The sequence below is a fragment of the Helicoverpa zea genome, chromosome 20 (assembly GCF_022581195.2).
Source record: "Helicoverpa zea isolate HzStark_Cry1AcR chromosome 20, ilHelZeax1.1, whole genome shotgun sequence".
NCBI lineage: Eukaryota > Metazoa > Arthropoda > Insecta > Lepidoptera > Noctuidae > Helicoverpa > Helicoverpa zea.
In genome coordinates, this window is record NC_061471.1 from 11,149,907 (window position 1) to 11,164,271 (window position 14,365).

Sequence of the window (14,365 nt, forward strand, 5' to 3'; positions counted from 1 at the left end):
CCGTATTTCCAGCATTTTGAACACTGGGTAACAAGGAAATTAAAAGGCAATACTTCCATCCTCATACCGTACGCAAAAACAAACGGAGGTAAAATAGGACCTTGAAAACAAATGCGAATACTCGCACTTGCAACCCATTTGCCTTCATCGTTTCTCCGGCTTAAACGTTTTACGGATAAAATATCAACCTCACATTCTAGTATGTCCTTAATGCTATTGTCATCCAGATCGAGGTCTATTTCTTTAATTAAGCCGTAGGAAACATTTACCTCATTAGTCTTCTTACAGACCCATCCTCTTTGTTTGATAGATGCAGAAGATAATAGTTTATCTGCAGCATAGTTACTTTTAAATCTAATCAAAATTTTGTATGGACTTTTGTAAACAATCCTCATTATTTCCGGAATTTTTTCAGTACTTAATAATTTTGCTAGCGTAATCTGTTTCGGAAGGACTTCTTTTGATATAACCGATACTTCAACATATTCAGGATTATCACTCACGAACGATTTTCCTGGAGAAAATCCAGAACGCGGTGTAGTAACTTTAGCTTTCTTACCACGCTTTCCCACCGTAATGAACTCTCCATTCTGTATATCATCATCCGGACTTGAATCATCTCTGCCTCTTTTATTCCCAACTTTCAAATTGCTTTCAGTGTCACCCTCTTCTAAATCAGACGTACCATCAGTATTGTGTATCATAGCTCGTAAGGTCACAGAGCTAGAATGACAGCTGCTACCGTCCTCCTCGTCGCAACCGCTTTCCATTATTTATAGAAACTTTTTTATGAAGAAAAAAATGACAAATGCCAACTTTGACAATTAAAATAAGCTGAAATTTTATTTAGAAATTATGCTGAAAAATGGTTGTATCACTGGTAATTTGTGACACAAACACCATAATTATGTCCAAAGATATAATATGTTTTAGTAGTAACAGTCACTCACTTCAAAACTTACACAAACTCACATAAAATAATTATTATACCGGAGCAAAACTAAACAATGTTGTCGCGTCAAAATCACGATGACAGATGGACAACACTTCATGACGCAAAGTTATCACCCGACGCAACATTCCTGTTGGTCAACTGTTGCCTAACAAATATTTCCCATGACCATGGCTTGATCCATAATTATCAATAAAAATACCAAAAACCAATACTCACTGATAACAGTAAAGTTAACCCTCAAGTTCCTGGTGGGCGAGTTCTTGAAGTCGACCCTGCATCTATACACGCCAGCATCAGAAGACACCACGCTGTCCACGAACAGCACTGCAGGGTTAGCAGCCGCTCTGAAGTAGGCGCGGGTGCCGAAGCCTGATGATGAGGACCACAGCTTCGGCTGTGAGGCTAGGCGGCCGCGGACGTCGTAGCTGGAAGAAAGGGTACTTGATCAGGTACAGAAATTAATGTCTAAAGTAAACAGGCAAAAACACGTAGCAATCAAACTTATTACACTTTATTGCGTCGCGGTTTAAAAGTTTTGAGTATGGTAAGTCTGTCTGCTAATGGGTGATCCAATTGTGTTTAAATGGATAGATTATTGAAAACTGAATTCTGGACATAGCTTTCGTTTGGGGGCGGAAATAGTTCCAATAAGGAAATGTATGGATTATTAACTTAGAAGACAAGCGAAACTGCCGAATGCAAATAGTTTTATGATTGTGTTGAAATCCTATACTCATTATTCGAAACACATTGCAAATCCCTCACGACCACTAACAAACCTTAGTCTTAGCCTAACAAGCATACATCCAGCATCGTATTTCACAAACCCTTAATGAATCCAGCTTATTAATATCCGATGGCTACCGAATAATGGGCGAGTTATCTGAACCCTCAACTCGCAGGTAGATAGGGGCGAAATGGTACTTGAAACTATGTTATCCCCTTACTCCGTAACTGGTTAAGAGGATAACAGTGTTCCAAGTCACTCTGTGTCGGATAAATCATACGAAGGTGAAAGGGATATTAATCCTTAGTGTACGTAAGTATAGGAGTGAAGATTGAATGGGGTGGGGTGGTAGGAAAATTGTTTAGGTATCGTAGGTTGAAGTGATTTGTGTTAAAATATGTAGACAGTTTATTTAGTTTTTTATAAATACACAAGTAAGTTTTATAATTGTTTGACAAAGTCTAAAAGTTGGAAATGAAACCCGCTGCACGTTGGTACCTATACATGTAAGAATAAAAATTAACGATAGATTGCAGATGTTGCAATAAACTGTGCTAAATACTTAACAAAAACCGCAACCAAAGAAATCTAAAGACTCACTCGAACAAAACAAATGTACTCTTAAACCTGATGTTTATCAACATAAAACTAGACGATAAACGTCTAAGCCTTTTAGTCTTCCCGCAGTCTGTAGCCGACCTAAAGCAATCAATCTGACTGCTTTTAGCGTTCAATCGAACTGAGAGCTGCACTGAGTGTCATACATAAGTCTAGCTGTGTCTGACACTTGGAACATCAGTTTAGCTTTGACCAACAAACACTCGAGTGGCTAAAACGTCTTTCACTTCGTCGCTACTCCTTTTCAGTTGCCATCAAATATGCATCGTGTTCTACGTAGGTATCGCGACCTTTCCATGCTCGTTTGACATTCCGAGATATTGTTTTTTTCTTTCATTACATAGTGTTTGTTGAAATATTCAGATTGTTGACATTTTTAAGGTTGTTCTGTGTTTGCGACTTGTTTTTGTTTGGCTTGATGTTTTTGCAAAGTCAAGTGAGTTTGTGGGAGGGCGATTACTTACGGATTTATTACGCTACAATGAGCCTATCGAAGTTTTATTGTTTAACCTTTACACCTTAAAAAAATATAACAGGAGGAGTATAGAAAATATAATTTTAGAACCAAAAATAAAACGTGCTAATAAAACCTCCAGGAGGCTATAACATAAATATTTTCGTCATAATACTTTTACTAATTCAGTTCGTTTCAAAATTCTGCCATTCTATTTTTAACATCCGTTATACGGCATGCAAAACTGCAATGTCGGTATTTTACGTATCAAAATAAAAACGAGAAATAGGTGTGACTGGGAAATTAACCTCCCGCACTGGTCCGTTGGGAATATTTTATTTAAATTTAGTTTAGGCCATAAAAAGAAACGAGCTTGAAATACGGGTAGTCGAATTTCATGGAAATACGTAAACTCATTTATCACGCTACTAAACGTTTAAACAGATGAAATACTCATTAGGTAATTTTAAAAGCGATAAAAACCATAAGTTATGAACGTCTTCATTTACGCCATAAAAATATTTATGTCCTACAAGATAGCAGCGACCTGTTGAGCTAAGCGAGGCTTATTTAAGTCCCCAAGACGACAATGCGTTACATTCTTATCCTTAAGCATCTGTGTAATGCGTGTGTTATAGTTTCGATTAATCTTATAAATATGTACTGAAGACAAAAAATATTTTAGATTTGTACAGTATGAAAAAATTTGGGACTGCTAATTCTGGAGTAAAATTTCGCACGTACTTTTTTAATGAGACGGGAAGCAATTAACTGACCAGAGTGTGTTTTACAGACACTAAACCCACCTCAGTTATTAGTTCATTCTCTAGAATACTAGTTCGTCAGCAACTCTTTTCAATATTAAAACAAAATGCTTTCAGTAGTCAAGGTATAAACCTTTTTTTATGGGAAATCATCAAATGATCCCGCTGTGGGAGGCGTGCGGTGTGCAGCGTGAGGGAGTGTCAGACTATTACTGACTACAACCCACCATGTTTCCTCTTAAGCTCTTTGTGTCTCTCTCGAAGTACATCCATTGCTCAAAATCTCTTCAATAAATCACAAGGAATTCTTTACATACCTGTACAGCGGTTCTCCATCAGTCTCCTTGAACCACAGCACCATGGAGACATGGTCCTCTGCAGCTAGGGGCTGGATGTCACACGGGAGAGCTGCCTTCTTCCCCAACACGCCTTGCGCGTGCGCCGTTGGTACTGAAACAAAGAAAACGTAAGGTTAGGTAGATCTTGCTTTGTCTAAGATAAATCATGTTGTTTAAATTGTTCTGAATATACATGAATATTATAAAGCTAAAGAGCTTGATTGTTTGAGCGTGATAATCTCATGAACTGCTGGTCCGATTTGAAAATTTCGGTGCTAGATAGCCGGTATGCGACGTAGTTTTTCCCATTGGTATAACCGCTGCTGGAAACTATTCTTTGTGGTTTTTATCGACCCACAAATCACTCTGTATTATTTAAGCTCTCCAAACTGAAAGTTATAGAATCAATTACGTTGCAGGTGTTCAAACGATCCAGCTTCGAATCCATCAATAAACGTAATTAAAACTGTACACGTATTTCACTTAATAAATATATCATCTTACAATGACACATAGATTCAAAGTATTTTGCCCTCTAACTGTATGTAAAGTGATATTACCAGAGTTGAATGAACTAAGAGTAACTGATATATCGAATAATGTCACGACTTTAATTAAAAATTGATTGATTCATTAGAAGCAAATTGTAATTACCACACATTTTAAAGCATGGCATATATAATTAAATTGTGAAGTCTCAGAATTGAATAGAAAGTTATAGAGAAACCTCTAACGCCTACAAAGTGAGCTTTTTCAAAATAAGGACGAAGTAACATTGTAAAATTGTATTATATCTTTAAATAATTACATTAATTTAATTATCTGTTATTATCTGTTATCTGAATTGTGTAAATGTAGAAAATAAATGAACAGTATGTAACGATATTCATAAAAGCCCTTACTGAATACGACTCAATTACTTACAAACAGTATTTAGTTACAGTCTTTAGTGACCAAAACTGACATTTTTGAGCGTGTACGAAACCAAGATGGCATCTCTAGAAAGGGCTTAAAGTTTTAACATCAAAACTTAGAAGACTGTATTCATTTAAGTACTTGAGTTGATGAAGAAAATCTTATTATATCAGATGAAAGTAGTATTTAAGAACTGAGACGAATATCATTGGCTGTCCTTTATATTTTGTTTGATTTTATTTTTAATTTTCCTCTAGACGAAGTTCATTTTATTCTGAAACGTTTTTAAGTGTAGTGTTGTGAATAGTTGAAGTTTGAAGTTTTAAAGTTTCGTTCTGAATGACAATCAGAACTGTCTCAGTGCTCTATAAAATTTTGAAAGTTAGGTTGTAGATTTATTATAAATCAGAATTCAGGACTGGAACATTATATATATTTTTTTTTATTAATTGATGCTGTCAATGTAGGTATCTATTCACACTACCATTTTTGTGAAAGAAAAAGTGTTTTCTTTTTATCATCTTTCGAATCTTATTAACGAACATCCAATAATGGAGGGGAAAGGAATCCACACCAAAAACAAAAAAAAATCTAAAATCTAAAAAGGTCAACAACATTCCCATTCATTAAAACATAACTCAAAACAAATCAATCATAAAGAATGCGACTAAAAAGTATTGCGTTAAGGTTCAGTAGTCACGCTCGACGGTCACTCTTGCGACAAGTCTCACGGCATATCTCGTGTCGCGTGGTGCATGGGAATCGGAGACACTGGCTGTCTCCAGTTACGGACACACCAGTTTTAATTAAATGTTTTTAACCCCTTTGTGGAAATTTCTAGAAGCACGTAATATGTCGTTTTTGTACACGGTTTAGTGGTACATAATGAAAAGTTGCGTTGTTGTAATGCATTCGTTTTTGAAATTTCATTTTATTTTATTTTCCCGTTGTTGGCTTTGTGGTAGTTATATTCGATTATTATTGGCTTTGTTCGCTGTCGGTTTTGAAATAAATGGTTTTTATTTAGATAACAGAATAATGGCGTTTGTTGTGGAACTAATGGGTAGAGGTCTCTTCTCGAAAAGAAAAGGTACGAACACGTTTCAGTAGGTTTCCTCAAGATGTAGTTGTTTTCTCAGTAGTGTAATATGTATAATACGATAATCAAGAAATTAACTCAAACAATCTTACAAAATATTATAAATGCGAAAACAACCCTGTACCTAATAGTTAGTTATACTTGCGCCTGAAAAAAGATCGAGGCTACTTTTTATCAGAGTATGAGAAGCAGTACCGTAGGGATCCAGACGTAGACGAGGAATTGCAACTCTAAATGGCCATTAAGCTGTACTTTAACATTTTTATAAACATCTGTAAAATACCCTAACAAGCGAATAAATATTTTGAGTTTGAAAAAAAAAACGACTAAGTGTTGCATATATAAAAAAAAAGTCGTGGTGGCCTAGTGGGTAAAGAACCAACCTTTCGAGTATGAGGGTGTGGGTTCGATTCCAGGGTCAGGCAAGTACCAATGCAACTTTTCTAAGTTTGTATGTACTTTCTAAGTATACTTAGACACCAATGGCTGATAAAAAGGTGAAGGAAAACATCTTGAGGAAACCTGGACTATAAAGTCTGAAATCACCAACCCGCATTGAGCAAGCGTGGTGATTAATGCTCAATCCTTCTCCGTGTGAGAGGAGGCCTGTGCCCAGCAGTGGGACGATAAAAAGGCTGTAACAATAAGTGCTGTGTGTATAAATAGGTACATTCACAGCTGCTACACTTTCAAACATATTCAAGTCATTCTCAAATCCAATAAGAAAGCTTTTAAACAGTTTAAACTATTAAAACTAAATCAAACTGCCTTCATTTGTCAAGTTAACTCCATTTGATAAACTTCTAAGAGAATAATAGTAAATTACGTTCTGCAAGATACAATCAAGTTTCAGACAAATTACTTGCACTAAGAAAAATTGGATCTAGGTGATTTCGCGAAAAAGTTTAAAAATTTTTAACAATATCTCCGCTCATCTATGACTAAAACTTCTAATTTATAAAGGTGAAGGGTTTATTTGAATATAATTATATCGAAAAATGATAGGCGCATTAAAAATGCTTTATTATATCGAGTACCTATTGATAGAGAATAAACTATTAATCATCATCGTTGGATGATTAAAATTTAAATAGGCATTAATTAGCAAGAGAGGAAGATTGGAAGTTTCAGTACAGATTTAGTTCATCTTGCTAAGCAAGTATCTTTCGCTATATGTTTAGATATATAATTCAAAAATAATTAATATTTCCTTGAAATTATGGTACATCAGATGAAATTCCTAGTATTTTAATTTGTTAGTCCAAAATTGCCTCAGTATAATGCTACCAGTTATTTCAAACCAACACACGCAGTAGGTACTGTTTTTATTACCTATAGCCATACATTAATTAAACTCTGCAAAATACTCGAATTAAAAATTACCCGGAAAATATTTTTAAAAGTACCATTTTATGAAGTACTTAAACTTTTTTGTTCATTCATCCATAATATATCAACACTTATCTACCCTTATGTACAGTATGAATATAATACTGGCGGTTTTTTAACGCTTTTCAAAATGATCTTAATATAGGGAAACTAAGTATCAAAATATTCATCCGCATCGCTGTCAGCTGGGATCGTGCCCAAAAGGCTGGCTGCATTGCCACGCTGGATGGCAATGCATATCCTTTGACCGAAGTATAGGCCAGCCCTTTGGTTACGAGTGGACTCCACTAATCGCTTACTAATTTCTCGAAAGAGTCTGTGGGCACTTGGGCCCCATGGTCCCAGGGTTTCAACCCCAAACGGCTCAAAAATGCAATTGCCGGTGAGGTTTACATATTTGTGCCGCTTGAGGTTTTCCGCGGCTGCAGCAGCTGCACCGACACAGCTCGCCGTACTGGGAAGGTGGGAAGGTGCAAGGGTGTCGACGCAGGTTGCGTCCCACACCAAAGACCTTCCCATCTTCCAAGGCATTATAGACATCCCGTCTGGTCTCTTGCCATCGTCGCGCGCCAAGCCTCTGGGTTCTAAAATGGCTGGCACTCCGGCGGTGACAAGAGCACGACGGATAATGTCATTTATGCTGGCGTGTCGTGCCATGCGACCAGCACTTTTGCTACAGGAAAGACCATGGTGCCCAAGGCGGTCCACAGATTCACCGCACTGGCAGCGATACGGAGCCGCAGTGGGAGCGCCGAGGCGTAGGCATGTAGCGAGCCGGAATGTAGTGTCACCCAGCATGGTCCCAACGCTGGGTGACGGCAGTGCGTGAAGCCATAACCCTGACTCCCACTCTCCCACAGCCAGTAGGCGGGCACGCTCAGCAGTATTGACAGATGTTTCAATTAGTTTATTTCTCGTCAATCTGCAGAGCGGCTCGTCCCACTGTCTCTGGGAAGCCGGGTTGTCAGGGAAGGCTGTGTTTGGGCAAGCCACTTTCCAGGCGTTCATGCCATCAGTCAGACACGGCACCTCAGAATCGACCAGTGAAGGGGCTAAAATTTTTCTGGTCAATTCCTTAGTGCCGCAGACCGAGGATAGGAACACCGGTAGACTTAAACTGGAAATTTTGCGGACACCGAGGCCACCGAATCTGATCGGAAGGGTGGCTTGAAGCCACGCTCGGTCGTCCAAGGCCAAATTAAAAACAGATGTAAAAGTAGAACGGATAATTTGGTCAATTCTGTCTAAAAGATGTGGCTGCTTCCATAAGGGAGAGGAGCGAAGGTTGTATATAAATTTTGGGCCAAAACAACAGTATTTTACTAAGGTAAAAGCCGAATGAAGATTAATTTTAAAAAGTCTATCCGAAATGTCATTAAAATTTGAAATTTTGTTATCTATGAATGTTGTGAAACTTTCTTCCAAAATAGGTGAACCTAGGAGGTGCAATGATGTTTCGTCCAGAATTTTAATTTGAGGTGCTATGACATTAAATTTTGATATGACTGTCTGTCTGTCCGGGATGTCAGGAACAAAAATTTCACATTTTGATAAATTTAGATCCAGTCCAATCGAATGAAATTTTTCTTTTAGGAATATGAGGTCTTGGTAAACAGTTTCTCTATCTCCTCCTAGGGTCCCGTCATCCAAATACCAAGCGTTAAATTTTGAATTTAGTTTCTCTATTATGGGGTGAATAGCCAAGCTGAAAATGACCGGCCCAAGGGGGTCACCCTGTTGGCATCCAACTGCAGATTCCAAAACATGGTCCTTGTATAGTAATTTAGAAGGGTGCCTGTAACATTGCCAAAGGTAACTATAAATTTCGGGTAATTCTTTTTTAGCCTCGGCCAACAAGGTGTCCCTGTTAACAGAATTAAAAGCGTTCTTTATGTCAACCTTAAGGATGACCTCACCTTTTTTTGAGTCTAAAAATGTGGAGAAAGCATGTATAGCAGCCTCACAGCCCCCTTTCGAACCAAATCCGAGTTGCAGGGGCTGAAATTTGTTAGCAAGCACGTCATGATAGTGCTTACAACAAATTTTGGCTGCCATACGCCTGTATGTACACCCTACGGCAATGGGACGAATGCCGCCGTCCTTTTTACGGAGCGCACATAAGTTCGCTCCGTAAAGCACGTCCACGACGGCATTGTTCACACCGCCGGAGAGCATAAGATTAACTAGAGCCGTAAGTTCCCTCAGAAGCGACTCACCAGCTTCCCCAGCGCCCGAACCTACAAGATCCTTCAGATGTTGAGGGCTCAGGCCGTCGAGGCCGCCGGCAGAGCCGGTCCTGAAAGAAGCTATGGCTCCAGCTACTTGTTGGGCTGTAACGGTAAGGTGGTCGGAATTTAGATCTGGAGGGTCGGGGAAAGTGAGGTCATCCGAGGGAGCCGGGTGTTTACTCTCCAGAGCGGCAAGTGTTTCTGGAGAGTACGGCGCCACCACATCGCTGCTGAAAAGGATCCTAGCAGCACCCCTTATGTCACCCTCGCTTAATTTATTCTCTACATGTTGACACAAGTCCTTGGAGGTGAATTTGGAATTTACTGAAGTGTCTGGGACGAAAATGGAGGTCGAAAGGCTGCAATTTAGTTTAATTTGCTTGGTTAATGATTTTTTATTTATCTGAGCTTTGTCAGCATGTAGGATGCGGTAGGGAAGGGTGAGCAACTGTTCCCAGGCGCTTTCTGAATTTTCCAGGGTTGCGAGGCGGACGCATTGGGCCAGACTTGACGCAACAGTCCGCCTTGCACCCCTGGGCACTCTTTTGAGTATGGGAGTGTTACTTATAATTTTGAAAGTGAGTTCCAGAGGAAATGGTTTGTTGGAGGTGTAGTAACTTGAGGGGTCAAGGGGCACTGAGATACACTCTGCATCTTGTGGACTTTGCCTAAGTGTATCTTCAGGCCCCTTTCTCCTTTAAAAAATCTTGCCTGGGAACAGAAGGGGCATCTTACTGAGGTCTCATCTTTCATTTTGTAAAACTATTGTAAGTATTGAAAAAATAAATAAAATAAACGCTTTTCATATAGAAAATTTGCATGGTATGAAAATGACCCCAGAACAAACTCAAGTGAATTTGCAGGAAATACCAAGTAAATATAAGGCTCATAAATGTAATAGTTGGTTTCTAGGAACGTAATTTGGGAAGAGCCTACCATACATCAAAGGCTTTTAATATAGACTTTCGTGATAGCCAGGTTTAACAGGAACGCTAAAATACTTCCTAGAACTTCTTAGACAGAAACCACAAGTTTCTCTAATATTTCCATTAACAAGATACAAAAGCTCCTTTCACAATTATCTGACACGAAATCTATTTCCACAACAAGTCATTACTATTGAGTCCGACTTTTTACCTTTCAAAACATAAATCAGTACTTAACTCTGACTCCAAAACATCTTTTGATCATCTCAAAATACGACCCTCAATATCCATTAAGTAGCTCATTAATTATTAATCTGATAACAGAAACGGGGTGATAAATCAACTCAATTAACGAGCCTTTGCCTTTTCAGTATTTATTGTAAGAGATATTTTGATTTCAACAGAAGAGCCAATCTCGATGGACGATCCAATTGAAACAAGACGTTTTATAGAGGAATTTCCTCACTCACCGTTGATAAGTTTCCTAAATGAAACTTTAGAGATAGCGACGACGAAAAGTCCTTTAGTGACAGTAAAAATAATCTTCCATTAATATGGTAAACAGACTTTTATGTTCCTTTCTCTGTTCAGTCTGCCATAACGGCGACTCGGGAAAATAAAAATATTTATGTTATTCTTCTGAATGAATAAAAGGAAAATATGCATTTCTTGAATCCCTCTTTACGGTTTTTAGGGTTCCGTAGCCAAAATGGCAAAAACGGAACCCTTATAGTTTCGTCATGTCCGTCTGTCCGTCTGTCCGTCTGTCCGTCTGTCACAGCCGATTTACTCGGAAACTATAAGTACTACAGTGATGAAATTTGATGGGAATATGTGTTGTATGAACCGCTACAAAAATATGACACTAAATAGTAAAAAAAAGAATTGGGGGTGGGGCCCCCCATACATGTAACTGAGGGATGAAATTTTTTTTTTCGATGTACATACCCGTGTGGGGTATCAATGGAAAGGTCTTTTAAAATGATATAAAGTTTTCTAAAAAACATTTTTCTTAAAGTGAACGGTTTTTGAGATATCAGCTCTCAAAGTCGTAAAAAGTATGTCCCCCCCCTCTATTTTTATAACTACGGGGTATAAAATTCTAAAAAAAATAGAGGTGATGCATGCTAATTAACTCTTTCAACGATTTTTGGTTTGATCAAAGTATCTCTTATAGTTTTTGAGATAGGTTGATTTAACTGTAATTTACGGAACCCTTCGTGCACGAGTCCGACTCGCACTTGGCCGGTTTTTATTTCATAAAAAACTAGTTAGGACATTTTTTTACACGAATTAATTATTCATTTCCTTTCACAACGAATTGGAGGCAAATAAAAATATGACATCTGTAATTTATATGCGAACGGAATTGCGGGTGACAGCCCTCATTTGTATTTGTCATTTTAGTGCTCTATAAAAATATGATTTGGCAAAAAACATTGTGTGCCAAATAAAAAGAGATATTTTAATATCGAAGATGAAGAAGTTAAAGGAGTGTTTGATATAGTTTTGGCAGGCAGCCAACGCCACATAGACGACGAGGCACTTAATATTGTTGCCATACATGGCTTAATTGCTTGCTAACCGGGTTTAAACTTGGTCGTGCAGGATATAAACGAATTAAGACGACGCGACGCTGGATCCTCCGTGACTTGTGAAGTACGGAAAGAAAAAGGAACAGCCAAGTTTTTCAAGTTGCAGCGACTAAATACTTAATTTCTTCTTGGAGAACTAAAATACTTTATTATGAACTAGTTTTTGTGGATTCGAATACTTTTTATAAGAAAAAAACTTCTTTCCAAATGCACCTAAAAGATGAAGAAGAAATAATAATATGAAAGAGACACAAAGTCATAGGATAATAAAATAATTATTAATCCTAACATTTGAGGAATAAAAAGAAACAAAAGAGCTCCAATGGCTGATCATTACAAAGTACTAAAGATGCCACTACCAGCAATTCATCACGAAATAATATAAAAATCAAATTGGCAGACAGATGAACTCAATAAAGTATAAGTACAAAAGATAACAACTCCTAAAGGGCGTTTGCCGTTGAACCCAATTAAATTCAGACAGAAGCAAAGAATGATAATGCAGACAGCTTTGACATATTGAAAAATATCGCAGAACCAAATCATAATGTTCGCACATTGATCTCGGCAGACACTCGTAACAAATGACTCCCGGGGTCGGCCGCGGCGTGCGGATCTATTGGCCTAATAATCGGACTTGGCACGCGTGTACCCAATCTCAGGATTGTATTAGGGCTACACAGGTGATGGCATGTAATCCGTTATAATCTAGTGCATGTATGAACAGATTTGTTCCTGCAGTCAATTTTTTGAACTTTATCTTATCAGAAATGGGAAGGGTTTAAAATCACCAGATGCTAGTCACATGCCAACTTCTTAGATTGTACATCAGTATGATTGATTTTCCATAAATAATGCATTTAAACCAGTTATTTGTTTAGTTCGTAAGAAAATACATGAAAGTGGGTTTTTATTTTGTCTCGAATCTCTTTCTACGTAGGTGTTGTTAAATTAATTGGCATGCAAATTCAATTAATACTGTCAATAACAACCCACTACTTTATTTATGGAACAGCATAATATTGCAAACGACGCACCGTTGACCCATATTTTCATTTCAACGCTTCTTTATTGGCCTCTCCCAAAAGACTTGAAACGAGACAAAACGGAACAAATCCTGCATCAAAATGTTTTCCATATTTTATAAAGCATAAAGTTGAGTCGGTTTTATTAGACTTGGCCAGCGGGACAAAGATATCTTGGTAGGTATCTCGAAGTGTGCCAAGACCACCGATACCTCCGATACAAAAGCTGGGAGGAAGCCTCCCGAGGGATCCTGAGTTATCCTACTTCGGCGGACGGAGTGCCGTGAGCACTTGCGTCTCATAACGATGTAAAGCAAGATAACTAGACGGAGATGCTGCATTAACGAAATAAGCCGCAGTTGTATCAGACGTAACAACGCGAGACATGCCAGTAATTACTTGTCTATATTCTGATATAACATGACGGTGAACTTGTTTGTATGTTTGCAGGAAGTAATTTATGGATCTGAGATTAGTTTCTCAAATTATGTTATTAGTAAACATATTGTTTACTAATAACAAATCGATCTCAGTGGCGTGCACTTGGAGAGGCCTATGTCCAGCAGTGGACTGCGATAGGCTGATGATGATGATGATGAAACATATTGTTTTGATTATTATTGTTATAAATTGGTATATTATGTAGCAGTTGCTATCGTGATTGTTGATTAAATCTGAAACAAAGTCCTGCTCTTTCGAAGAACCACGTTGCATGAATGTGCATGATACCAAAACTCTTTGACTCGCACTATTACCAAAAATATTCTAGCCATCATTTTACGTTTATTTGTTGACTGATTTGAATTCGATCGATTCTCATTATACAGAAGCTCAGGTTGTCGATAGCAGACATTTTGGAAATCAAACCATTATTTAATTAACATTTCAACCACATAACGATCTCAAGTCAATGTCAAAGATTCAGTTCACAAGTCGTTGAAGCGAAACAAAGACGATTACAGATTGCAGATAGTCTAAGTCAATCCGTGCTTTAGAGACCACCAGCTGTATTGTTCTAATACTAAGGGAGATTTCAGAACTTTAAACATGCTTCAAACTTAGTTTATTAGGGGGTAGATCGATTTACTGGTTTATTAATTAGTCAAAACACCGGTGAACTGAGATTTAACACCGCGAGCATGACAGCTGCCGATTACATGTACGCGACACACAAACTTACTGGTTGTGTATCTTTTTTGTGTGGTGAATGTAAACGTAAAATTTTAAGCAAAACTTTTTATGAGTAGCAGTATTATTTTTGTACTTGGATATTTTATTTGGCAGTCAATTTTATACCACTTCGATAAAGTTATATTATTTTTACGATACGAT

At 37.9% G+C, this 14,365-nt stretch overlaps 1 protein-coding gene across 1 annotated transcript in view; it reads right to left on the reverse strand.

Annotated features, from left to right (window-relative positions):
• Positions 1–14,365, reverse strand: part of LOC124640334 (neural cell adhesion molecule 2-like) — a 138,049-nt gene that overhangs the window by 76,137 nt on the left and 47,547 nt on the right. Inside the window, exons 2-3 of the mRNA XM_047178048.1 lie at positions 3,836–3,968; positions 1,172–1,380 (exon numbers count right to left, since the gene is read on the reverse strand). Coding sequence (XP_047034004.1) covers positions 1,172–1,380; positions 3,836–3,968 — 342 coding nt within the window. The remainder of the gene's footprint in view (positions 1–1,171; positions 1,381–3,835; positions 3,969–14,365) is intronic.